Source organism: Molothrus aeneus, chromosome 1 (assembly GCF_037042795.1).
Source record: "Molothrus aeneus isolate 106 chromosome 1, BPBGC_Maene_1.0, whole genome shotgun sequence".
NCBI classification, from domain to species: Eukaryota; Metazoa; Chordata; class Aves; order Passeriformes; family Icteridae; genus Molothrus; species Molothrus aeneus.
Genome location: NC_089646.1, coordinates 35,475,378 through 35,503,061, shown reverse-complemented (window position 1 = coordinate 35,503,061; position 27,684 = coordinate 35,475,378). Strand labels below are relative to the sequence as shown.

At 43.7% G+C, this 27,684-nt stretch overlaps 1 protein-coding gene across 2 annotated transcripts in view; it reads left to right on the top strand.

Annotated features, from left to right (window-relative positions):
• COLQ (collagen like tail subunit of asymmetric acetylcholinesterase) overlaps positions 1–13,339 on the top strand; it is a 41,194-nt gene extending 27,855 nt beyond the window's left edge. For both annotated transcript variants that reach the window (XM_066569773.1, XM_066569702.1), the window contains exons 12-17: positions 791–887; positions 2,530–2,669; positions 5,425–5,544; positions 6,134–6,254; positions 8,452–8,554; positions 10,533–13,339. In XM_066569773.1, the coding sequence (XP_066425870.1) occupies positions 791–887; positions 2,530–2,669; positions 5,425–5,544; positions 6,134–6,254; positions 8,452–8,554; positions 10,533–10,602 (651 nt within the window). In that variant the 3' untranslated portion in view covers positions 10,603–13,339. The remainder of the gene's footprint in view (positions 1–790; positions 888–2,529; positions 2,670–5,424; positions 5,545–6,133; positions 6,255–8,451; positions 8,555–10,532) is intronic.
• The last annotated feature ends 14,345 nt before the right edge of the window (positions 13,340–27,684 follow it).

The window sequence follows — 27,684 nt, the reverse complement described above, 5'->3', positions numbered from 1 at the left end:
AGCAAAAAATGAGAAGGTGTCAAACAGTTCTAGGCTGAAACTTCCAAATGCCTTAGGGTATGGCTGCACAAACAAGCTCCCATGAGGCAAATTAGGGCTGATTTTTGAGAATATTAGTTATTGTGTGTGTAAACCCCTCTCCCACAGGTAATTTTGCAGCACTTACTACTGCTGCCAGAGGGACACCATTTCTCAGCATGGTGCTGCTAAACATTAAGCTGCACTTGTAAGGCCAAGCCCTGGCTTGGCTTGTGATGATTTGTTAGCCTAGCTATACCCATGGTGAAAGTCGAGGAGATAGAGGAATCCAGGCACCTCAAACATTCTGAAAATAGTGTGAGTGTCAAAGTCATCAGTGGGCTTCTGAAAGGCTGCACCCTGAGACTGGGAAATGTCACTGTGGAAGCCCTTGACAACTCCTCAGTGATTTTCCCCTTTCTTTCTCAGTGGCACTCACTTCTAGAGAGTTACAGGGGTTAAAAAGGCATCCTTAAAGAAAGGCTATCAAATGATTGAAGTCAGAGCAGGGTGATTGCTGGCTCCCCCCAGGGCAGATCCCTGTGACCATTCCCGTTTGGGAGCAGAAGTCCTCCTCTGGTCATGCCTTTTGTCTCCACGTAGGAGAGGAGAGCCCTTCTTCCCCGGGGTGGTGTCCATGAAGTTCATGCTTCTTCTGGCAAATGTCTTGGCTTTCTTAAATGGGAAGCCAGTGCTGGCTTGTTACTAATGTTTGTTTGTTTTGTTTGTTACTAATAGCTTAGCCAGGAAATGGATGTCACTTCTCTTCCAGGGACTCAAGGGGGACATTGGACCCGCGGGTGTCATGGGCCCGCCTGGCAGGCCTGGCCCTGTTGGTCAGCCAGGCCCCCCTGGACCCTCAGGATTAGGTAAGCCAAAAATGAGGTAAACCAAAAACACTCCCCATGAGTGTCCCTGCTCCCCAGCCCCTCCTGACTCATCAGGCACATATAGACCCCTCTGCACAAAGGCTTTGTTTGCTTCTCCATCCACAGCAAGGAGAGGATTTCTCCTGGAGGCAGGTCATGCCATCCTTGTCCACTAATTTAAAACCCACTTTATGGCTTCTGATGTTTCAGATAAAACCAAACCTAAATCCTATGTGTTCCCTGAGGGATTTTTGTAGATGGGGACGATGAAAAGCCATCTGGCAGCCTTGGAGAGAGTAGGTAATCTCCATCATCAAAGGTCTGCCTCTCCAGATATCCTGGCTTGGAGTGAAAAACTGTGATTTCTAATCAGACAGGACAGGTTCACCCTGTGCAGCTCTGCAAGGGAAAAATAGATGAGATTCAAGTTATAGTGTCATTAAGGAAATAAGGGAAGAGAATGGAAAGGGATAGGAGTCAGGGGAAAAAGAGAGCAGTGGAGAAAAACTGTCTATGTAATTAAATGCTTGAGATCTATGCTTACTGCAGTTGTGTGTGTTGTACAAATTATGAGAAAAACTTTGTAATAACATAATTGTACATCCTCAGGGCTGTGCATGCACATGAACCCTAGTCAGCTTCTGGGTTCAGACAGGACAGGAAGGACAATACATGACCCACAACACACAATGTCCCCTTCCATTTTGCTTTCCCTTTTCCTTCCCTTGCTTGCATTAGTGGACAGGAGGTCTCTTCTTGTGGTGGTGTGGAAATGGGACATCTGTGAAGCTGGGCACAGCTTCAGAATCTTCACATATCTCATGTCTCCCATTAAGAAGCATCTTTGCTTGAGTAAATAATTAGCTGGAAGCTTTCAGAAGGCAGAATTTTTGCCATGCTGATGGGAAGGCAGCCAGGACCTTGAGATTACTTTTTCAAGGCTTTATTCCATCCACAGAAAGTGTTTGTGTCAGGGTTCTTAATCTTTTTCCTCTAGAATATAAATTCTGATCCTAAAAGACATTTCTGTAATGATGTCACTGCTTGCAGTATGACCATATTGGCTCATAATCTAAATCTGCAGAGCAGTACATCCTTGCCAAAGTTTCAAAGTCAAAAAGCAGTATTTTAAAATTAATGCTTAATTAAAACATTTAAAAACTCCTGTATTTTTAGTTGGGTTTTTACTGTCTAGAAACCTGTGAAACAGCATTGCTCAAGTGGTTGTACAAAGACACAAGTGCAATCTGTTGTGGACTTATACAGAGACTGACTCTACAAAACTTGGTGTGTCGGTGCTGTAGAGTGATCTGTGTGTTCATCCTCTCCTGCATTTCTGTAGCTTTAAACAGGCTGGCATTTATTCTAAGCAAATGGTCTCTCTCTTCCTCTGTAAAACTGGTAGAAAAATTCAGAAGGTGATCTGAAATAATATGACTGTGGTAAAAAACTGGCATCTTTCTCCTGAAGTACTGGAATTAGTGCCTCCCTTCAGTTCCCAGGGGAATTGGTGGGAGCTGTGCCTGTCAGAAAACTTGGGTAAATGCATATATCCACCTGACTTCTACTTTTTCCCCTAAGGCTGTGTATGTGTGGTATGTAGTAACCTCATAACAAGGCAAGCTGGTCCTCTGCTTCCTAGGGCAATTTGCAATAGGACCAAAGGGAGAAAGAGGACTTCCAGGGCCTCCAGGGAGATGTCTCTGCAGAACGCCACAGCAAATGAGTAACCCATCATATGAGCAATCTGTGTTTGGACACAGCTACCCAAAAGTTCCCGCGGTAAGCAGCTTTTCTGGGAGGGGATGTGAGCAGTTCTGAAGTGCTTTTGTTATGAGAGGTGTTGTACTCACTAATACTTTTTGTTTAATAGGAAGATACATAGGCAATGTGTGATTTCTAGTACCCAAAACCTCTGAGATCCAGAGGTGCAAAAGAGGTCAGTCTCATAACTTGTGTGATTGATGTGCTGAAATGCAGCTGTTCCAAAACATCAGTAAGGTAGCACATGTTTGGAAATGTTTTTCAAGCCTAGGGGTGCTCTCTTTCATGTACATACGTAATCTGACCTTTTTATTTCATTAAATCAAAATACATTTCAGATTGGTCAGTAAAGTAAGCATATCTTTCTTGTTTGTTTGGGGCTTTTTTAAGACAGTGACTATAGAATTGAATTTTGGGATCAAGCATTTCACATATGCAATAGAGCTTTCTCCCAGGGCACAGATCCTCAATAACAGGAGTTTCCACAAACTGTGAGAATCAGGTGTCTGGGCTCCAGTCTGCAGACATACACATTATATGGCTGATTTCTATCTCTAGCCTTGAAAGCATTTTTATGAGCAAATTGGACAAAATACTTTAAAGGACAAGGCATTGATGAAATGTAACCTAGTAATTTTTTATCACTGATTTCTTTGGGATTTGTGATTACTGCTTATGTCCTTCTCCTTCTGCTGGGCCCTGCCTCATTAATCTGTGCAGTGCAGCACTCAGTCAGTGATGAAGATGCTCCCTTGGTGCTGTGTGCCAGCACAGCTCAGCCACTCCAGCCATGCAAGTGGAAATGGTGTGGTGTCTGCTTGTCTCTGAGTGCCAATGAGCAGCAAATAGCTTTGTCAAAGCCCCACCTGTCACAGTGTGAGAAAGCTGTCATGGTGTGTGGAAGGGACACACACAACACCATTACACTGGGTCATTGAGCTCAGCCTTTTGCACAAGTGGGTTTCAGGTCTTATCAGCTGTGCCAACTGCTCCCTCATCCCTGGCTGTGTTGCATGAGAAAAAACCCTCCTGTTGTTTTTGAAAACATAATGGTGAGAGATGAATGTGCTGAAATAAAGGTGCATATCACACCACACCGTGCAAAAAAAACCCCACCATGTACTTTGCAGCCTGGAGAACTCATAGGAAAAGCTTTAAGGCTCTCAATATAATGTAGAGGTCTCACTACCCTCCTTCTCCATCAGGCACAGTTTCCTATCTTAAAAGATAGGATCTTAAAAGATAGTAATGATAGTAATAGATCTTAAAAGATAGTAATGAGAGTGTAAATATCTAAAATGCCATACACTATCACTATGAGCCCCCAGGTGCCATTTTGTTGCCAGGAATGTGGGAAGGCAAAAAAGCAAGGCTTAACTCTGGAAATGAAGCACTTCCAGAGCAGCATTTCCTATTTTCCCTGCCTGCCCCATTTGTTTTACTCCCTCAAGTGTAAAGAACACTTTAACTTAAACTAGAGCTTAAACATCACTATTGTTTATTCTGACCAGATCCCCATGTAGCAGCTTTGAAGCCTGTCTTGGGCCTCTTGAAAGCTCTTGCCAGGGTTCTATAGCTGCACATAGAAAAGATCCAGAGATGATGCTCTGTGCCCTGGCCCTGTGGTTTGCCAAAGCAGCACAACCTCAGTGTCATCACCCAAGCACCCAGCAGCTCCTCCAGAGGAGGGCAGAGGCTGAGAAACAAAGTGCTGTTTTTCTGTCACTGGCTTAGATTCATTCCATTTTTTTAAATCTTGTGCAATTTTAAAGGCTGATATCTGTAATGGTCTGAGACAGCATAATTTTCTTATTGATTCAAGAGAAATTGGAGCTCTGGAGCTGGGCCCTGAGCTCCTGAACACAATTACAGAATCAGTTCTGTGCTGGCTTCCTATTTTTTTGCTTCCTTTCATTCAAGCTGAAGGCATTTTTATTCAACGCTTCTTTAATGAAATTTGCCCTCATCCAGGGTAATGGGAATGTTTTGCTATGTAAAAATTTCAAGGTAACTTGTTTTTAAAAGAGCCAATTCTGTTTATGTTGGTGAGAATCAGACTCAGACCTAAAACTATTTTGCCCAGAAACACTCAATTTGCTTTTTCTTAATTTAAAAATGGCTTGAATCTTACAAAAAATTAAATTGATTTAGCTGCTGAGGAAGAGATTATTTCCTAATGCCTTTTATATCCAATTTCAGTGACTGAGACATTAAAGAAATGGGTAAGAGAGCAGCTTGTCCTAATTTTTCCATTTTGAACTATTTTTTTTTTTGCAGTATAATTGGAGACTTGGCTTCAGACCATAGTATATGCATATAAAGAAACATGCATTTTAGTGTCAATTAAATCTAAGGAAATAACAAAAAGGTAAAAGTTAAGTGAAGGTTGTATTGAGTGATGCATAATTTATTTTGTAGCCACAAACATGCCTAAAAAATTATAGTCAATCCACAAAAAGCACTTATGCCCATTTGGATTTTGCAATTGCTTCAGCATCAAACCATTTGAGCATCAGAAAGTTCTTCTCAGCAGTGGTTGTGCACCACTATTTGTATGATTTTTACTTGAGGATGTGCATTTCAAAATAGGGGCCCAGGAAACACCATTCTTTCCATGGGTGTAGCTTCTCACCTCTTCTCTTTCTGAAAACAACTGAACCATCTTCCTGTAAATTATTTACCTATTTGAAGATACATATGCCAAACTAGATTCTGTGATAATCCAAAGAACTTCTTGAGAAGGTTACCAATCACCTCTTTTTGTGTGCCCCAGATTTTTGTGGTGAATAATCAAGAAGAATTGGACCGGTTAAACACCGAGAACGCATTAGCATTTAGAAGAGATCAGAGATCTTTGTATTTCAAGGATACATTTGGATGGCTCCCAGTCCAGGTAAAAATATGACTGTGGTCTCAGAAAACCCATGGGTGTATGTTTCATTTTGGAATACAGAATGTACTTCTGTACTTAAGGTGTCATACCAAATCAGTTAAGCAAATGGGGAAAAGCTCATTTTTGAACACTGCCACAACTGTACATAATTCTGGGAATTTTATTCACAGAAGTCTTAATTACTGAGGAATTAACTCAGCAGTGTTGCAGGTTTTGCTAACCTCCCTGTGAACCACTGGTGAATAAACTGGAGCAGAGTTCAGGGAATTGTGGTGGTAAAAAGAGTTTTTATTTAATACAAAATAAGGCAAAACTCACCAGGGTACAGAGTTGCAGAACTAAAACCCTGCAAACCAAACTCACATATTTCCTTATTGCTTCAAGGAGCTGAGCCCTGCTGAAATTAGCAACAGCATCCTTCTTGCGTCTGCTGGACTTTGGATCAGATTCTGTATAAACCTTCTAACCAACAAATAACAAGCCATAAAAACCTGGTTGTGGGACCTGCCCCCTAGAGCCCTTCTCCTCTGCTTGCTAGCCAGGCTGCTGCTGGTCTGATTCAGTAACCCCTGTGTGTTTGCCTGGCCAGCTCTCCCCTCTGTACCCCATGGATTACCGCCTGGAGGAGGGGGGCACCTGTGGCGATGGCATCGTGCAGGATGGGGAGGAGTGTGACGACGGCAACGCGGTGGTGACTGATGACTGCATAAGTGAGTTACAGCACAGCAGGAGGGGCTTCCTCCTGCCAGGGAAGGTGCATTAGTTGTACCACAGGGTACACTGCTTGTGTGTGGGAGAGCTTGTGTGGTTTGTGGATCAAGTGCAGGCCTGGGGAAAGGGAGGCACGATGGTAAAAACTGAGGCTTCCATGCATGTGGATGGCACACACCACACAGGACAGAGGTGGCAACAGCACTTCTCTACATCCTTGCTGAGTCAGACACTCTCCATTTCGGGGGCCAACTAGCAGCTGGTTAACACACACACCTTTCCTGGGGGCTGCCAGCTCTCTCTAAAAGCTGTAGCACGCCTTTGTAGTGCAGCACAGCCCTTGGGATAGACACTGAAGCCCTTGGGATAGACACTGAAGCCCTTGGGATAGACACTGTTTCTTACGATAAAATAGATCCCAAGTCCAAAAACACCACTCTGGATTTTGTTATTCACTTGCAAAGGGAAGGTGTCAGCCCACTACCTTCAGTATCAGGTTTACATAACATTTAATTCATGTCTACTCCATCTTCCTTCCGTTTTGCTGACTGTGGATAGCAAAGAACTTATAAGCATTTGAGCAGCTGTGGTAACCTTCACTTCCTCCTCTCTCAGTTACTTTTATGTCTTGAATCCTTCCCCAGAGCACAGCCCTACACCATCTCCACACAGTAGGTTTGGTGCTCTGTTGTTCCCAGCAAAGGGATGCTTCTTCACATTTCAGAACACTATCACCCAACACTGAAAGATGCAATTTTTCATTTATATATCACTCACTGACTTTGAAAATGGGATGTATGCAGCCATGCCCTGTGTGAGTTTCTCCATCCAGCTGTCCATCACCACCCTTCCCCTTATGACTTAGGAATCCCAGCCAACTTCTCTATGACAACAGGAAAGAGATTTCAAAGGCAATTCCGTCTCAACAGGTCTAGGGAGACACATAAATAAAAGCCCCTCTAAGCTTGCCTGACTGCAGAGTACTCCAGAGAGACAGAAGACAACATCTCTCCTGTTTCCAGACATGAGGAAACGATTAAATTAGAACTTGAAATCTGCCATGGGGAACAACCATGTGGCAAGATAGTGTTCATTAGTTCCAGTGCCTGCAAAACTGTGCATTCTGTGTCTGAGGGCACATCATGTTCTCTGTGCTAAGCACTGGGCAAAGCCTGAATGGAGGCCTTGCAGTACACAGATTTCTGACACTGATGTGACCCATCCTTGAGTTATTTGGAAATGAGCACACTGTCATCATTCTTCTCCTGTAACTGAACCAAAAGGAAAAGGCTAGCAGAATGTTAAATGGATTTTATTGTAAAAAAGGCTTGTTGGTCTTAGAAGCATCAATTTCTGACAAACACATCCTTGGTGCAATTAATTAATAATTTCTATTTGTAAATAACCCACTTTAGCCTCTAAAAAACTCCCTGTTCCTGTCTGCTTAATCCTTTGCTTGATACCAATGGATTCTCCCAGAAGATGTCAAAGGGATTTTAACTAAATTAATTTGTTCATGTTAGAAAGTCATTCTCAATGTGCTGAAGATACCAAAATCAAAGTCCAAATGCTAAAATGGCAAACAAACCCACAAATTGCTGCAGCCTACATGTCAGTCACCATGAAAAAATATGACTCATGCTCAAGTCAGTAGGAATCAGCAGTGGGAAAGACACGATTTTGGCAACATTTATATATTTTATTTCTTTATAGACAGGCTGCATAATTTCGTTCATATGTGGAAACTCACAGCAGACAAACACAGATATTGCACAGAATTGGATAAAGGTCTAGGCTGGGAATTCCAAACCAGTTAACCACCTAAGATTATTTTTTTGAGATTGTGACTTCTCCAAATCATTTATGTTAACTGTATTTTATATTTCCCTTAACTTGTTTTGATGGTAATTATCTATGGCAAAAATAAGTTTCGAATAAGTGCTGTTGTAATTAGTGATCCTGCAGTAATTATTTTGAGTATTTATCCATTCTTTCCCTTCATCACTGAAATTAGCCTAAAAAAGTACATTCTTTGTAGTGAAGAGTGCTGCTCCTCCTAAGACAGCCCTTACAGAATGCCTTCCCCAAAATATCTTGCTTAATATTTAACCCTTAAAAAGCTAGTTCCAGTTACTTCACCTGTTTCTTTTACATGTGAAGTGCCTGGAAGGTGTTTATTTCTTTATTTTTCACTAGGGTGCCGCCGTGCTTACTGCGGAGATGGCTACAAGCACGAGGGGGTTGAAGACTGTGATGGGATGGATTTTGGATACTTGACATGTAGAACTTACCTTCCTGGGTATGTAAGAGGAGGTCTTCACTTTGGTTTGGTGGGTTTCCTTGGTTTGTTTATGGAGGGGGCTTTTGTGTGTGTGTTTCCTTTCTTTTTTCTCTTCCAGCTTTAAAACAGAGGAATTTTACCCACTTAAACCACGTTCCACTGGGACCACTGCAAGTAGCAGGGAAGAAAGAGTCTGCCAAATTATTTCTGTATATCATTGACTTTAAGGGCTAAATCTCATTTCACAGTAAGAAGTACATGCCTCTTACTGTACAAAACAAATGAAGGTCACATAGACCTATGTTTGCCCATTTCTTGCCAAAATTTCCTTATCTGGTCACATTAATGTCCAGCCATAACATAAGGAAAGTAGGAAAGACCAAGACAAAATGATAACCCTGAAGGAAGAAATCCCCACAACATCCAAACCACAGGCTGGACCAACCTCTTGCTGCCCTTCCTATTAATGGGTACTCTGGGGGTGTATTTGCTTTGAATCAAGCAGTCATCTGTCAGCTTTTCCAACGTACAGGAAATTCATTCACCAGCAGATGCAAAGCCATGCATCTGTGTAGCAAAGTCCTTCATTTAAAACATCTGCTTACTGTTGACTTGCCTTCTCTGCCTTTGTTTAGGCAGCTCCCTACGGTCAGCGCTTTGCCTCCAACAGCAGCACCTCTATTTAGCTGTCAGGTATTGTTACTGGCTAACAGGAAACATTTAATTTGCAAATTGAATTACGTGCAGAGCCCTCATCATTCAGGGAACAATAATGTGCTAATTGACAGGAATAAGAAACCACAGGATGTCTTTGTAAATCTAGTGCTGCGCTAATCCTTCCACTGTAATTGTTGGAGCACTTTTGGTATAAGAGGTTACTAAAATCTAGACCAGTCAACCAGACAAAACTGAAACATTTTACAGAGACCTCATCTTCAGACAGTGTGGAGTTGTTCTCGATTGTGAAAACTACTCCCTTCTAAGAGTCTGAAATTTGCTGCCCAACATAGCACCAAAAAAGCTTGAGGAAAACTTTATAAATTTCACTTTGCTTGTATATTCAAGTTGTGGAAGAGCAACTGAGATCTTTTATTTTTGTGTGTAGTCTGCAAATTATCTGCCAAACTAAAGAAAAAGCTGTGAATCATGAGAAAGTGGGCTGAGTATGTGAGTATAACACTCCCATGGGAGTTTTACCTTTCCTCCAAGAGCTCTGCTGCAACTGATTTTCCCATTTTTTACTCTTTCCAGCCCACAGATCCCTCCTCCTGTTTCACACACCTTCTCCAGATTTGATGTTAGTCTGAGAATGTGGGTTATCCTAGGACGTAGTTTTAAAGCTGCATAGCTTGACATTGTGGATGGGTTATTCACTTAGACATTCCAGCAATAAAAACTCATTTAAATTCTTATTAACAGTTCTGGTCAGGTCTTCAGTAGGTAGAGTCACTGCTCAGTTTAAGTCAGTAGAAAGACAAAATCTCTGTTTCTCCTTATTTTGCAAGGACTCTTCAAATTACTCTTTTTATAATTATTTCTAATGTGGGAATGTGTCACTCTCATTATTTCAAGTACATGAAAAGGAAGTTAAAGGACAGGCACAGTCATGCCTGCTGAAGCTATTGGGAGTAGCTGGAAAAACACTTAACTCAGAGCCTCAGATATTTTGTTCCACAGCTCCCGTGGGTGAGCGCCAGGGCCTTTTGCATCCACCCCCATGAAATGCTCCAGTCCTGATGCCAACAGGGATTTTATTTTTTTAATTGACATTACTGGGAGTTAAGTCTTCACTCATAGTTTCTCCTGGATGCCTGTTTTGCTGACAGAGGAGAACACTGACAGTCGAGCACTGATGAAAATTGCCCTCCTATTTATTTTCCCATATGCTGCTGCATATGCATATTCTGAGGTTCTTCACTCCTACAGAGTTACAACCAGGAGCCATGTAAGTGAACCATACCATGCTTTGAAACTGAGATATTCTCTTTTATTCCAGGTCTTACGGGAAACTGCGCTGCACTCCTTACTGCTACATTGACTCCACACAGTGTCGATACTTCACATGAGGGGAGCAGAGGTGGGCAGCATCCCTCGCCTAGGGGTGCTAGGTGCTACACTATCACCTACCCAAGAAGGACTGGGACAAAAAAACCCCCCACCCACCTCTGGGAAAACAAACAAAGACACATCATGCTGCTGATGGCCAATCTGAGATTTTTTTTTTTAAATATAGATTTGTCAGATAGGGAAAAATAGGACCACTGCATCCTGTCTTAATAGAGAAATAAATGTCAAGCTGTGTGTGCCAGTGAGACTTCCATGCAGCTGCGGATGGCTCTCCATCACAAAAGCAACATTAAACTACTGGAAGCTGAGTTTCATTAACCAGGAATGCCATGTAACAATTACCTCGACTTAGCACTGTTAAACCAAAATATAATCTCTTCAGGGGTTTTGTCTTTAACCCTTCTCTGCATAAACACAAAGCATATCTTGGATGCGGTGTTTAGAGGAACTTTCTCTTTTATTACAATGTGAACTTAGCAAGTGTTATATCAACCAGAGATGACTTCATCAACTCTAAGGTTACCAATGCTCCTTCATTGGTCAAAGGAGTTAAAGTTCTTTCAGAATCAGCAAATCAGTCAAATAAGCTGGTTAACATCACCTTCAGGCGAAGGCGTTGTCTGTGTGTGTCTGTGCACTACAAGCAGTCACGGGAGGCTAGCAAAACACACCACGAAAGGACAAACTGGACAAATAAACTGTGAAATAGCCAAGAAGTTCTCTCCCAGGAGAAAATCAGACAAGGAGGGAAGATAAAGAAGGAACATATTTCTGTATTTTTCTCCTCTGTGCTGAGCTGGCTGGGCTCTGCCTGACCCCAAGGGGCTGGGACAGCATCGCTTCCCTGCCCAAAACCACGGCCATGTACACACTGTCTTCTCTCTGGTGTCCACACTGGAAGGTCTTTGCATTTGCAACCCCTTGTCCACCCAGCCATCGCCACTCAATTCCCAATTATCCCCTGTGCTCCCTCCCCCTGTGCCACTGGCTGTTGCCCCAGTGTGTGTGCTCACTTTTGTATCGCTGTAAGTCAGACCGCGGAGTAGCGCCTCCATGGATGCTCGGTCATGCTCTGCAATGTACATGTGGGTTTTTGTTTTTTGGCAAGGTCTCTCAACTATATCAGCTCTGGTTGGAGTCAGGGTAATTATATACTTATTTATTAGCAAGTAGTAAAGAGAAAATTTCACATGGAAAGCATATTAAATGTCACATGACAAAGAGTCTATAACAGAAAATGAAACAAGAATGTGCAGAATTCAGGACTAAAGGCCTTAAAACTAGGCATTATTTTCATACAAGCCACTGTTTCCTGCTTTGTGGTAAATGTTGCACAGGACTGTGTGAAATTTGTGAGTTATCTGTGCCAGTGACAGCACTGCAACAGCTGCACTGACACTGGCACTTCTGTAAAGGTTAAATAAAGGTGGATGTTGTGTTACAATGATAATGCATTAAAGCGATCAAGAAACACATGCAACTTTTACCACCTGCCTAGAAGACTTTAACTATGCATGTATAAAGTGATATTGGAAATCACCAATTAACAACAAAAAAGAAAGAAAATTTGTGTACTCTTTATGATTATCACTTTCCTGGGCTATTTATGTTGCTATGAAGCCAAGTCACCAGCATGTGTAGCCCAGTTCAACAGTTTAATTTTTTTTTTCTTAACTGAGGTCTTAATAAAAGGTCCAGGAACCACTGGGACAAGAAAATTGCCACAAACTCTGGAAACCTGGGCACTAGCACAGCTGCCTTTTTAATTTCCTGTGCTAGAGCAAGCAGCAGGTTCCAGCAGCATCACACCACGAGGAGCAGGTTCTGCTTGTTGGGAGGCTCTTGAGGACAAACACACTCCCAGCAACACATCCTGCTGGCCATCCCCCCAGGTGAACCCCTGGCAGAATCTGCTGGTGTTGCCATCCTGGGGTGGAGGCACTCCATCTGAACTGCTCACCTTCTCCAAGGAGTTAATCCCCCAAAAGGCTGGAGTCTCTGAGAAGTTGGTCATTCCAGTGGCCTTTCACCTTCAGTTTTCAGTTGGATCGTTTTTCATTAAAAGCTCCTACCTCCAAAGGACATTGAAATAACAAAGCTATGTGCATGGATCATAGAAAATGCAAAGAGGAGATGTGGTCATCCAGGTAAAATACTGTGCTGCTTATGTTCAGAAAGAGGCTTATCAGCCTGGTCAGTCTGGGAACACTTGCACAGCATGGATTTTAAATGGACAAAACAATGTAAAATATAAGAAAACAAAAAAAAGTTTCATACTACCATTACTGTCTTGCTCCCCTCAGAAGATAAAGCATGAAAAAGACACCTGGGAAGGTGTAAAGTATATATGATTTAAAATGCTGCAAAAGAAATCCTTTGCCCCCATTACTGACATACCTGATTTATCATTAACTGGGTATTCTTCAGCTGGGTGATGCCTGGTCTGCTGCAAATTGTCTTCCCTCCTTCTCTGAGTTTGGGAACTTAAAATATTGTGCCGAGACTGGTTCAAAAGTTAATTGGAATATTTCAATTCATTGGACTTTTGTAGTAGCATACACTTTTGGGAGAGTTTTCTAATGATTAGTATGCAATTCTAGGCAAGTACAAAGCATTATGCCATGCACTGTATTAATGTATACCAAAAAATCTGGCTTGCACTTAATATGTGATTAAATATATGTAATTGCCTACTGCATATATTAGCAGCTCATGTCAATAAATCATGCTACCTTAGTTCCTCTATGTCCTTACTTTCACTTATTTAATTTTGGGTTTAACAGCATGGTTTTAAAATATAATTACCTAGTTTAAGATGCTGAGGAGGGAAAAAAACACCTCTTTTCCCCTGCCTGCCGTGGGATCTGGTTCTGTGTGGGCACAGTGATGTGCACGCAGCCTGGGAGTGTGCCTGTGCATCCCTGCTCCTGGGCTTGCCACTGCCTCATCCCCAGACTGACCCCTGCAACACACCATGGGCAGAACAGCTCCACTTCCACTGATTTCTGATTGGAATCTGTAATGTACTTGGTTTTAATAAGGCTTTGGGCTGTGGTTTGGGGGATTATCTGCTCCTGCTACCTGATAATGCATTTACTGGCTACTTGTGACTCTGTATCAGACACTGAGCTGTGAAACAGAAAGCAGCAGCCTCGGGTGCTGATGGACAATGGGAATGGTGATGTTGGCATGCAGGATTTGGGCACTCCTGGAAACTGGCACCCAGGCTTTGGGAAGAGGGTCCTGCCTGCTTCCAGAAGAGGGTCCTGCCTTGCAGCCTGGGAGTCTGTGGTGCCAAGGCTTTTGTGTATGACAGGGAGCTCCAGAGAAGGGCAGTCCTTGCTGTCCCCAGGGGAAAAGGAAGTGTATTGACAGACAGAGAATAAGTGAGTCTACTTTCTGCCTGTTCTTTCTAGAAACTCAGCTTCTGTGACACTCACTTCTCAAATGCCTATGTCATTTTTCCCTTCCCTTCAAATTGCTCAAAATCATAGCTGTCAAGTCTGTCCTTGTCCATAAATCTGGCCGGCCATGCACCTCATCTCCTTATTTCTTTCTTCTTATTTCCTCTAAAGACACTGTAGTTCATATCCTTTGTAGCCTCCTGAAAACTCTTCAATGCCCTTGCTGCTCTGCTGGGTTTCATCAGCTTCTCTTTCAGTCTCTCACACCACCCCTTTTCTAACATCTTCTGCTTGTGACAGCCTGCCATATGTCACAGCAAAGCCCCTTGGTCATGGTCCTTACCTTCTAAAAATTGTAGGATGCATTTCCCACTTCAGCCCCACCCATTTGTACAAGGAGAGAGGGGACTGGTGCTTATCCTTAAACTGCAGGTCTCCAAGAACTGTCCTTGACCACCAGCTGTTTATGAGGAATAACAGTAGTAAGTCCCCAGTTAGCTGCATTGGGGACAATTCAATACACTTGGCTGCCACATACAATCAGGAGATGTATTTTAAAAAGATGACCAAAATAAACCCAAGAGAAGGAAATCAGTGCTGTGCTGTGATTCTTTGCTGATATTTAAGTCTATCACACACAATGCTGCAAGGAGATGTTTACAGAGCTGTTGGAAAATTGACATTTTAATTCACAAAAGGTGAAGCAATGAGAGCACTTTCTAAAAGACTTTCAAGTTCTTTCTCTGATAGCTTTTGCCTAAGGAGATGGAAATGGCAAAGCAAGGGTCCCTTCCCAGGAAACCATTCCCTTGCAAGGAAAGCAGAGAATAATGGGCTGTTGAGCTCTGCTACAGGCAGCACAAGGTACTGGCAAAAGGACAGGCAACAGGTGAATGCAAAATTTAGATCAGGAATTTGGATCAGAGTAACTGATGCTTATTAATCTGCTAAGAGACCATACAACTTGTAGACCATTAGAGCACTGTCAGGCCTTGACCAAAGAGAGAAAAGGAACAAAGCCTAAGCAAGTGAGCCATTTGTGTCTTTAATGAGCATAGTCAGTGAAAACTCCCCTCAATATTAATATGTCCAGTTACATGCCTAGCAGTGTGCTCTATGCAGAAAGCTGGTGTCACTCCAGGGCCAAAAAGGCCAGAGCAAAGCCTGGGCACATGCTTTCATTGCATCAGTAATTACTGGGGCACTTAGGAGGATGGCCCTGAACCGGCCCAGCCAGGGAAGGCTGCATTTGAAAGGATGGCCAGGCCAAATTATATTAGAGGAGTGTACTCCTGATGGAAATTACATTAGTGGCTACTTCCCTCTCTCCATCCCTGGCAAAATCTTGGCACTTAAAAGGCACTGAGTTATAGCCCTGGCCTTTTACAGCTTTTAATTCACTCTGACAGTTTCCCTGAGCATCTGAGGGAGGGTTCAGTTTGGATGCATAATCTTCTCCAGTGACAGAGAAGAGGGTTTAAGCCGACATATTTTGCTGCAGCCTTCCCACACACTACTGAGGAAGCGGCCCTCCTGCATGGAGTGCTGCCCAGGATTTTCTTTGGAAAGGAGTGGGAAGGAGAATGGTGGAGCTGAACCCCTCAAAGTCACCGCCAGCAAAGGCAAGGGATGCAGCAGGGCATTGCACGGAGCAGGAGCCACCCTGGCCAGTGTGGCTGGGCTGGGAAGGGGCCTCATGCTGCCACATGAACACCAGAGCATCTCCAGGAAAAGAGATGTTCTCCAGGAAAAGCTGCCTGCAGTGCTGTCCCCAGGGCTAATGCTGCTGGTGGTATGTCCTGCAGGACACAGGCAAGGACAAAACACTCCCTGAGCTGTTCTGCAGGTGCAGCTGGGAGCCTGCCTGGCTGGTCTGTGATAACACAAACACAGACATTCCACAGAGCAGGAATCTGAGTAAATGGCACAATAAATCAGCCAGGAGGAAGAGGAGGTAACATTAACCTACTCGTACAGCAGCATGTTTAGTATATTTAGCAACCTGGCAACTGATCACCCTCTCTTAGCCGGTCTAAAGTGTCACCATTCAATGAGGGAATAAACTGACATCAGCATTAAATTCAAGCCCATGGCAAGGTGTCTTTGACCCTTGTGCCAGGTGTGGAGGAAGCTTTCAGAATTCATCTTGAAGAGCAGTCAGAGCCCTGTCAGGGTCTGGAGCATCCTCTGTAAGGTAAACAGGGGAATGGGTGTTGATGGTTATTCACTGTCACCCTCCTGGGAGGAAGAGACACCCAGTGGGATTTCCCAGTGAGCCACCTCAGAGAGCTGACTTACACCGTGGAAATGCAGGCATGTAACGCTTACTTTCCTTTGCCCTCCTAACCAGAGCACCCCCAGTTTGGGGGAGCAAGGAGAGAACTGCTTGAGAACCCCATCTGCTCCCTGAATCCTTTGTGGGATCCCAGAAACTCTTTAGTGACTAATTTTGTTTGGAAGAGAAGAGCTACCATTGCTCCCTGCCTTGCTCATTTCACTTAGCCCCATGGAACTGATCATGCATGAGTTGGGAGAGGCTGTGCTGAGCCAGTCAGACATTTGGGGCAGGTTATATTTGGTGCTTCCCATGCCTTCCTCTCAGAGGTTATTTGATGGACAAATGGGGATCTAGAGGAGCCTGGCAACCCTGATGCTTCACAGCAATGTAAATTTATTTTACACATTTCCGCTGGCTTTGACATTTTACCTGCCTGGCACTATTACTGCTCTGAGGACAGGATGTGCCAAGAAAGAGAACATTGAGGACTGCTCAGGTTTTGAGTTGTTAGCAGATTTAAAGGGGAGGATGACTGATGGGAGGTGAGAAACAGAACAGTTCAGGCAACTGAACTGTACAGAACTGGCTGGCTGAAATGTGTGTATTATGGGCCAGGATCTACAGGGGGACTGGTTGTGAAGTACAATGAAATGCTGGGTGTAAACTGTGGTGCCCCAGTACTTTCAGATAAACCATCATAAACCACGTGGTGGCTGTAGTGACAAGTAACTGGTTTGTGTCATTTGGGCAGAGGTTGGTTGTCAAACCCAGCAGAGCCCCAAAGCAGAAGCATGGGACCAGTGGGAAAAGCTGGCAATCCTGCTGGTCTTGGTGGGTACAGGGAAGGGCAGAGAGGCTCGCTCTGTGCCAGGACTTTTTGAGCAAGACAATATCTGGTGTGAAAGGCTGCAGGATTACAGCTTCTAAATAAAGCTCTGAGAGCTGTACCTGTTGCTGCCTGGGGTCAGCAAGCTCTGCCTTATGCTTCCTGAGACTGAGCTGCTATGCCAACTTCAAGATGTCAAATGTTTGTCCTCTGCTCCACACTATCCCATTATTTGATGAGCAATTGTGTCCTGTAGGTTTGTCAGGGAGTAACCCCGTGGCAGGGATGATTAAACTGCCTAGGGAATAAATTAAATAAATAGCTTGACATCAGAGAGTTTGAACTGGGTACTGGCAAAGAAGAGAGCCCTAAGGACATGCAAATAATGTGTTTATTCCTCCTGCATTCAGCAGTCAAGTACCTGTAAGGCCATTTCAAGGGGACCCCCTGCTCTCTCTACCAGTCCTGCAGCCCTGAGAATGGCAGGGCTGCAGCTGCAGGGTACAGAGAGCTAAATCTTCCTGCCAAAGCCCCCAAAAGGCCGTGGGGGGTTTCTGCAGCACGGTGGGGTGATGCTCTTTGTTTGCAACACTCACATCCACATTTCCTGCCAGGATGCTCTGCTTGGTGAGCACATCTTTATGTGAAGGCTGCTGACTTCTTAATTTCTGCTGTTACCACAGCAGATGAATTGCATTGGGGTTTGGGAGTGGAAGGAGTTTCCCCCACACCCTCAACACCTGTGGCTCAGCTGTAATTTAACAGTGTGTCCTATATATATTTAGGGATATTAACAGAACTTGCCAGGCCCTGCCTTGGTTCCACCAAACTTTGAAGCCCATAAGAAATTTCTTTAAGGCAAGACTCCCTCCCTACCTCCCTATTTTTTTTTGCCTCTGTTTTAATAAAAAGGTGATAACAAATAGCTATGTTTGAAAAGTTCCACTGGTGTAGGAATATCCTGGGTTTATGTATTCTTAGACATCTCCATCAATAGAAAAGAAAGGAGAGCTCCAGTTGAGATGGTTGATGGACAAAAAAAATGTGATTGTGGACAGATAAATCCTCTCCCTGGATGGATAACAGCTACATATTCACAGGCTGGGAACATTGCTGGATGATATAGGGCTAAGAAAATGTAAATTAATATTTCATTACTTTATCCAAAGCCGAAGAGCTTGGACAGGAGGGAGTCCTATTTCAGAAGGGGTGTAGTCTGGATATATGAACTCTCCACACAAGACTTACATAAGTAAACAAAGTGCTATATGAAGAAACTTCTGGGCTGGCTGACAAGAAGCATGTCCCAGTGCCTTGAAATAGCCCAGGGTTTTCCCCAGATTCTGCCCAGGGGCTGGATTGAGCCCCAGGCGAGAGCAGCCTGCCCAAGGTGACTGATGGGGTGTGAGGTGGGGATAAGGAGCAGTGACTATTTATACTCTTAGAGTGCACTGTAGATGGAAGGTGACAGAATATAGACCCTTAAAAGACTCGTGGGGAAGGAAAGGGAATTTAGTAAGCTGGACTGAAGAAAATAAATAATGAAATGTCCTGGCATGGTCCACTGAGTGACTGGGATGTTCAGTACATCCCAACGAGGAGAGGAGCACGTGCAAGAAGGCTCCTGTGCCCAGCTGGGCCATCTGCTGAGGCAGAGCTGGCAGTGCCTCACACCACGGCCAGGGGCACAGAACCAAGCTGTGAGGCAGGGCAGGCCCCTTGCTCTTGGTGAGGGGTTTTTGGCAAGCAAGCCTCTCCCAGCTGCCCCAGGGCTCAGAGGGCTGCAGGTTTCACAGCCACCCACAGCACCTGCTGCACCCAGCCATGCCCTGCTCGTGGGGCAGAGCTGCTCAGTTGGATTGGGAAAGCTGCTGCTCCCTTGGGTGCTGCACAGAGCACTGGGTACCTGAGGCCACAGATCCAATGTCACAGCTGGGACAGAGCGAGGTGGGCAAGGGTGGCACTGCCCAGCTCCTCCCACCTGCACCAAGAGGTTGGGTCCAGCTGCTAAGCAAGACAGCAAGTGGAAAGCTACGACCTATAGGAAACTATGTGAGGCACGGCTGGTCTCTGAAGACTACAGATGAGCTGGCAATACCAACACTGGAAACAGATGCTAAAGTGATTGCAAGATATTTTGGCAGAGATCCATAGCTGGAGCAGGAGCCCTGGTACAAACAAATCGACCAAAATGCATTTTGGAGTCTCAGATCTGTTTGATTTTGGGAAAACAGGGAGCTGCTCTCTCTTTGGCATTGCTCTAGGGCTTTGCTCAGGCCACACACCAGTGCATCTTGCTGAAAGCAGTGAGGTACAGGCAGGGAAAGCAGCCAAACACTGCTGGTTGGCAGCAGCACCCACTGGGGAAGCAGCATCTTGAGCTCTGGAAGGCTGTGGCACCAATTGCAGCTCCTCCTGCTGCAGGCAGAACTCCTGCACCCAGGCTGACACCTCCCTAGAGTCATGGGTAAACAATCAAAGACCCTTGAGATATTTTACCAGACCTTGCAAGCCAGGACACCAGCTAAGAAACACAGGCTGGTAAAAGGTGAAGCTTAGGGGAACGCCAAAACAAAACAAAAGCTGGGAAAGCCTTCTTCCCTAATCCCCAAAGTTGGGGGTTGAGCCTGTAGTGCCAGCAGTGCAGCTTCTCTGGGAACCACCCCCTCACAGGAGCAGGGCAGGGCAGCTGGAAACTTTCTACAAATGATTTTTTTTTTTTTTGCAACATGCAAGAAACAAGTCTAAAACCTGTGTTAGGCATAGGAGGAGTGGAATAGTACCTGTTCATTAAGAAATATATTAATATATTTGGGTGAATGTATTGAAATATTAGGAAAAAAACACACGGTGACATCTTGGACAAAGGCATTTAAATGGACAGACAGCTTGGTTGCATCAATGTCTGGAAATGTCCGGTGTACTGCAGCATCTCCTGCAATTCCTCATCTTGGTCCTCATATTTGTGCTTGATTTTTACTCTACCAGTTCTCAAATGATAAAACTTTTCTTTCCATGGCTAAAATTCAGGGAACAACTTTGCATAGATGTGTTAAACTAATGTTTAAAACCCGTACTCCAGGTTTTGCTGTAGTGCTGAACTACGGTCCCATATTTTGCATTTCAATAGCTTTTTATTTCCTAGAGGTCAGCAAAACTGCATGCCCAGCCCCATGCTGCCTGCAGAGGAGGCAGGGTTTCCAGCTGGGCTAAAAGGAAACCAGCCCACTGAAGGCTGCACTCTGCCTCGCTGCATTGGTCATAGCTTTGGTGCTGTGAGCTTGCACTGTCTTTCCCTCTTAAAATCAGAAAACACAGGTTTTATCCATACAGACAAACCCTAAGGAAAAAGAATATTTAAGGATATTTGGGTTATTACAGAATCTAATGTGTCCTCTTTGGCATTCCCAGTTTAAGAGCAGCATCTGTGTGCTCCTACAAATCCTACATGCTCAGCACACAAATTTCTTATTTTGAACCATAGATCTAGATTCCTGCAGGGACAGGAATTTAGCAGCCAGCATCACATGCTCTGACCTTTACTAACAAATATGGCAAATTGTCAAAGCTGGGGCTCTTTCTGCAGTTTATCTGGGATCCTGAAATAGCAACAGATTCACTTTTCTAACCAGCAGAAGTTGCAGTGAGGTGACACTTGCCTGGGAGGTATCTTTTTGTGCCTGGGATTTCTACCAGAACGTGTCTGTGCAGGGCTGCTGGTCTGTGTTTGGCTGTTCAGGAGAGCAAGGTGGTTTGCAGAAGGGACTGACGACCCATGCTAAGGCCTTGCTGAAGCAAATACAACTCCTGGCCTTGGCAAGGATGATGCTCTGGGGCCAGCTGCAATTAGAAGTGTTCAGAATCTCCTGAAGCCCATGGGAGACAGCAGCTCTGGCTGAACAGTGCTGCTGCAATGGGATATGTGCATTCCATCCCACCCCTGCCACAGGGCTGGGTAGGCAAGGGCTCTTCTGCAGCTGAGAAAATGCCTCTGCCACAGCCCAGCTCTCTGCCTGGCTGTTGCCATTAAACAGAGGGACTTGCCCTTGCTAGAGTGACACCTCTGGGTATCACAGATGTGCTGTCAGGTCCATGCTGTCTTCAGATGGAGAAAGAAAAGGGAGAGGAAAGGGATATGTCCCACCCAGGTTAAGGTGTGCCAGTCCTTACCTGCATCTCGAGATGACTGCACAGGAGTTGCTGAAGTCTTTGAAATCTCTATGGAGGAGATTCAAGTCCAAGGACAAATAACACAAGTAATTTGAAAATACAAATTCCTCTCCCCCTGCCCAGCTGGGTTTTTTAACTACAGTCTTCCCATATTTACATTGGCCAAGGACCCACAACCATGTGCCAGACACAGCTTTTATTCTCACAGTCTGAACAGGCTTCATGTGTGTCAACATTCTTCATACAAAGATACATACAGGCAGTTTCTGTCAACCAGAAACATACTGGTTTCGACTGTTCACACAGTAACCATAACAAATGGAGTCCTGAAGAGCACTTTAGGCCCTATATTGTAATAAAAGAAACAAAATCCATGCAAGGAGAAAAGGAGATTTAAAAACATGCTTATTTAAAATAATTTTATTATAATGAAATAATATAAAAGTCTGTCAAAGTCGTAAAAACGCTTCAAAAGAAGAGACAGATGCTGTATGATTTGAGAGATGATGCAGACTGGAAACTTCAGAGTATTTCAGATTGAACTGCTTATGACAGCACACTTTGTGCAAAGCTTATACTGAGGGAGGTGATTTGGGGAGCACGAACAAGCCCTTAGAATTCAGTAGATTTAAAGTGTGAGGCAATATACCTTCTCTTTGTCTTTAAATGTATTTCAGTATGTATATGTTTTAGTATGCAAAGTAAGGCTTACATTAAGCTTAGCTTGACATTGATAAAAATGTATGCCCAAAACTGGCTTGAAAAAAAAGAAAATAGGAAAGCAAACCATAAAAGCAAGCTGCCTTGGTTTTCAGTTTAATTAATGTATTCTGGAATGCAATTTACTCATATAGTTTCAAGTAGACATAAATCTCAAACTTTCAACATGGCTTTAAATAAAGGAATCAATTTTTGGAGACCATGAAGGCTGAAATGCAAAAGAAAGATGACATACTTAGTGTTAAGCAGAAATAAGGAAATGAAAACAAGAAAGTTTCATACTTAAAAAATTCAGCTTTAACACATCTCAAGTATGTGGGGGAGAAATCTTACACCAAGAAAGGGATATTAAAAATTACAATCTAAGACTGCATTTTGAAGAACTGCATGCCAGCGGGATGGTGCACGTGTGTGTAAGTGAAGCATACGCCTATATCATAACTTCAAAGCAAGTGCTTTAATCCTTGTGTCAACTGTGAGCAGGATCAGCTATGGCCTGGGTTTGCTCAGAGCCAGAAAGTGCACTATGACACCCCTCCTGCACAAGGGAGGTTTTGTATTGCTTGGAGCAAGCAGAAGTTTGCAGGGTTTGTTCACCAGGGGGCTACAGAAGGCATCAAGGAGGCATGAATTCAATTATTTCACACTGCTTTTTTTGTTATCTGCACTATGCAGGCAAGAGGAGAGAAATAAGTACTAACTAAAACAACAAAATAAAACAACAAAACAAAAAAACTTTGTGCTTTCATTCCTATGAGGCAGAACACCCCAGTCTGAAATGCCCCAATTTACATTGCCTGCCAAAGAATTAATTTCTGAATATCTGAGTTTATATTTGCATGCCTTCTAAAACATCCTGCTTTGCTCTGACAGCAACAGCTTTCCTAGCAAAGCAGATGACAATGGATAAAAAAGGAAAGACAGGTGGGGAAAAAGGTCAAGACAGCCAGGTAGGAACAGGCAAATGATCTTCCCTGGTGTCTGAAAGGCAGTTTAGACTTCCCTAAAGGTTTTCACAAAAGCTGAAGTGACAATGAAAAGAAAGAGTTAAAAGGTACAGCATATGGACATATGTAGCACCTTTTTCTATAATGGCCCACGCCCCTTTGCTAAAGCAGGCTGCAAACACCTGGGGCAGGTTTTGGGCATACTTTTTACATGTCCAACCAATTAAGCAACACCTTTCAAACTAGGAAAGATTTCAAAAGCAAAGAGCTGTAACTTAAATCCTGATGATGCTTTACAAAAAGCTTTCAAGTGAAGGTACATGGCCCTTAACTTTAAATGCATCTGTTAAAGGGAGATCCACAGCAGAACAATGTCAAGATGGGATGTTTCAATGACTCATTATGTTTACACTAAAGCACTTGAGTATGCAGTTCATATTCTACAACTGTAATGTTACAGAACTTCAATATGGAACTGAGTATGCTGACTTTAAATAGCAGAGAGGAATCCAGAACACAGCTTGTTTAAAAAAAAAAAAAAAACCACAAAAAACCCCACAAAATAAATAAAATAAATAAAAGTATCTGATTGCTAAGCAGAACTCAACTGAAATTGAGAGCTCTGCTCTGATGTCAATGACATTATATAACAAAGATGTGTTCATGATCTCTATTCAAATATGCTGACTGTAATTATTCAGTACTACATAGCACTTCTATCAGATTGCTTTGGGATTTACCATGTCTCAGCAAGGATGCACACTGCACAGACACTGCCTGTCTCACATGCTGTATCAGACTTCTACACTCAGCTATACTAACTTCACAAAAAGCAGCCTTACTCCCCCCTAGGGTAAGGCTGTGATTACTCTTATTTCACCTTGGGTAAGTAAAATCCCTGAGAATATGCAACTGCCAGACACTGAAGGAAATAGCCAAAAGCATTTCTAAAAGAAAGGGATGCAAAACTTCAGACTAGCGCAACACAAGAAAGCAAAGCAGTTCATGTGAAGTACAGAGAGCCAGGGTGCTGTTATCTGAGAGTCATGTGGATGTCTATCAGTGTGCAGGTCAGCTGTTCATAAATGTCAGCCATTAAAAAAAAACACAACAAAGAAAACAACCCTAAGTAATCAACAAACCAAACAGATGAAACAGAAAACACCGACCTTCTCTCCAATTCTAAATTTGAAGGCCAAAAATTAGTTGCTTGTTCTCCACAATTATTCCAATGCCATCCTCTCTGCTTGCCAAACTGACACCACAGAAAAAGACAGTGAGTTGTCCATCAGTGCATTTGCTTCCACTTGGTCATGGCCTACTACATCCTGAGAAGTGTAACTTGGAGTTCAGCTCTGCAACATGCTGCATGGGTTTCTTTCTCAGTGGTGGTTTGACTGCAAAGATAGCATTCAGAAGTCTTAGAAGTGCTCAACGCCCTGCAAGAGCAGTGCATGGAGAAGTGCAAGTTTTGAAGGCAAGAAGACCTTGCTCAATTCATTCTCTGCAAGGCCCTTTTTAACACAAGGACAGAGGGGTCTCCTGGAGCCACAGTCTCCTAAAAATGTTCTCAAGCACCAATTCCAGAGTTCAGAAAAAACAACTTCAAGATGAGAAAGCCTGCTCTGAGGCAGGATGCCATGCTGATTAGAGAATATGCAATGTGGAACACTCTCCTTGCTTGTTGGACGACAGAAGAACGGTAGAACTTAGTAACTGGAGCTAGTGGCCCAATGAAGCTATTCTCTGCCTACAAAATAAAGCCGCCTGACTTTTTGAAATTTTGCATCTGATGCACACCCAACAAACTAGTGGTTCTCCTGCTAGTTAAAAAACAAACTAAAACAAAACAGAAACCCCAAAAATACCACCAAACACTCTGATCTGAATATACTTTCCTACTACTGGAAAAACATAGAGCAAAAAGGAATTCAATTTTTTTTTGTGATATGACAGCTAATTTTTAGAGAAGAGGGATCTCTTCCTGATCTTCCCATAACCTAGCTGATATTTTGTGGAAATGTGGTCTCCATTATCTTTCCAGACCATTCAGCTAAAAGCTGTTACAGTGAAGTAACAGAACAGCTGAAAACCGCGAGGAAACTACACAGGGTGGAAAGTTGGTTGTTCTCCTGCAGGAGTGGTTTCTTTGGATTCATGCTTAGAAGCAGCAGACAACCAAATTCCAAAAGCTCTTAGCTTCATTTTTAGTACTGTGAGTAGTGAAATAATTGAATAGAGCTTTGGTCAAAAGTTTTGACTTTGTACTCACACACATACTTAATTTAAGAAAATCCACAAAACTAAAACCTGATTCCTTTTGATCCCTCTCAAGTTCCTAGGAACTACAGATGGGTAAAACTCAAGAGAAAATGACAGAGCAAGAAGTCACACTATTTAAACAGTCTCCTGGGAATCTGGAGAGGTCCCAGCTGACTGGAAGCTGGCAAGCATTGTCCTGATTTTCAAGAAGGGGAAGAAGAAGGGGCCTGGAAATTACAGTCTGTCAGCCTCACTTCAGTGCCAGGTAAAATCATGGGAAGGACCATTCTGGGAGGTATTGAAAAACACCTGAAAGACAATGCAGTCACTGGTCACAGCCAGCACAGCTTCATGAGAGGGAAGTCCTGATTGTCAAAACTGATTTCCTTCTACGACAGCCCACTTAGTTACTTAGGAAAGCCAGCTGATGTAATCTTTTTAGACTTCAGCAAAGCTTTCAACACTCTCACAGTAACCTTCTGGACAAGATGACCAGCACACAGCTCAATAACCACGTTACATGATCAATGAGCAACTGGCTCATGGATTGGGCACAAATGGTTCTAGTGACTCATCAGGCTGATGTGCTGTCCCCAGCAGAGTTCCACATGGCCCATCCTTGGCCCTGTGCTTTTCAACATTTTCATAAATGACTTGGACACAGGACTGGAAGGGATGCTAAGTAAGTTTGCCAACACCAAATAGGGAGGAGCTAAACTGAGATTCCCTTGAGGGCCGGGAGGCCCTGCAGAGAGACCCTGAAGAATTGGAGAGGGGCAATCACCAAATCATGAAGTTTAGCAAGGGCAAGTGCCAGATTCTGAACCTGGGACAGGACTGTCCTGGTTGTGTGCACAGACAGGAATGAGATGCTGGAGAGCAACACTGCAGAGAGCTCAGGGGGTCCTGACTGATGGCAAGCTGAATCTGACTCAGCAGTGCCCTGGCAGCTGAGGGCCAATCCTGTCCTGGGGGGCTGACACAGCATCGCCAGCTCGGCAAGGGAGGGAGATTTGCCCCTTGAGTGCTGGGGGCAGTTTTGGGTGCCACAATATTAAAAACTCATTAAGCTGTCAGAGAATGTCCAAAGGAGAGCCACAAGGATGGTGAAGGGTCTGGAGGGGAAGCCTTATGAGGAGGTCACTTGGCTTGATCAGCCTGAAGAAGGGAGACTGAGGGGAGACCTCACTGTGGTCTCCAACATCCTCATGAAGCTGAGGGGAAGCAGAGGAACAGACACTGATCTCTTCACTCTCGTGACCAGTGACAGGATTCAAGGAAATTACATGAAGCTGAGTCAAGGGAGGTTTAGGTTGGATACCAGGTAAAAGCTTTTCACCCAGAGGGGACTGGACACTGGCATAAGCTCCCCAGGTAAAAAGTCACTGAGCCCATCTGAGTTCAAGTAGCTTTTGGACGATCCTGTCAGGCACATGGTGGGATTCTTGGGGTGTCTTGTGCAGGGCCAGGAGTTGGGCCCCTTAGGTGTCTTCCAACACAGCATATTCTATGACTCTATTAATGTCTAATTAGAGTCCTGGTATCTTTCTTTATACAGTAAGTTTGATGTTGGCCTTTTCTTCAAGTATCACATGCTTTTCTTAAAGCTCACAATGCTAGGCTCTTTAGAAAGGATCAAGTATTCAGTGTGGAGAGGCTCCTGTCACAGAGCAATGCAGGGCAGCAGGTCTGCAATACATTCATTTTACTAACAACACTGGTTTTATCCTAGCAAAAGCCAGCACTACTTCTGTGAGTATGGCAACACTGCTTTGTGTATTTATGAAAACTTACTAATTCTAAGTACCTCACTAACAGAGTCTTCACCACTCCTGCACCTGAGTTAAATTCAGCTCCTTGTACAAAGCTATCTGAAGCCCAAGGTCAACACAGAGAGACCTGCTTATACCTTGAATTGGAGTCAGCAATTCACACACAGCCTTCTGGTTGGTCATCAACACAACTAGAAATTTTGTTGCTAACCAGCTAAAAGGAGTTCTTCATCATTTTTACTAGCAGCAATGCTAACGAACACATTTTTATCTGTATCACCAAAATGGGAAATGGGGGAAATCTTTCTTAATTTTGAGTCACTTCTAAATAATTTCAAAATTTGATATTTGTAATTGGTCCCATGTTTAATAGCTCCATCACAAATTTTAGCTTCCCCTATACTTTATTCATTTCATGTCCACTTGCATGAAGTTTCTGCCCATAATGACAGTCTGGGAAGGATTTTAATGACATCTGCTTTTCAAACTGCTACCTGTGCTCAACTTAAAAGCGAGTATTATAGTTTTGCATGAATTTGATTCAAGAAACCCCTAAAACCCAAAAGATTTATATGGCAGGGAAGCCACAGCCCCACTGGGAGCTGGTCAGGGAACACAACATCCTGTTTCAAAGGCTAGACCTTGGGGCCACTCAGGCCACCAGCCACACAGACCTGTGGTGAAGATCTCTGTAATATTTGG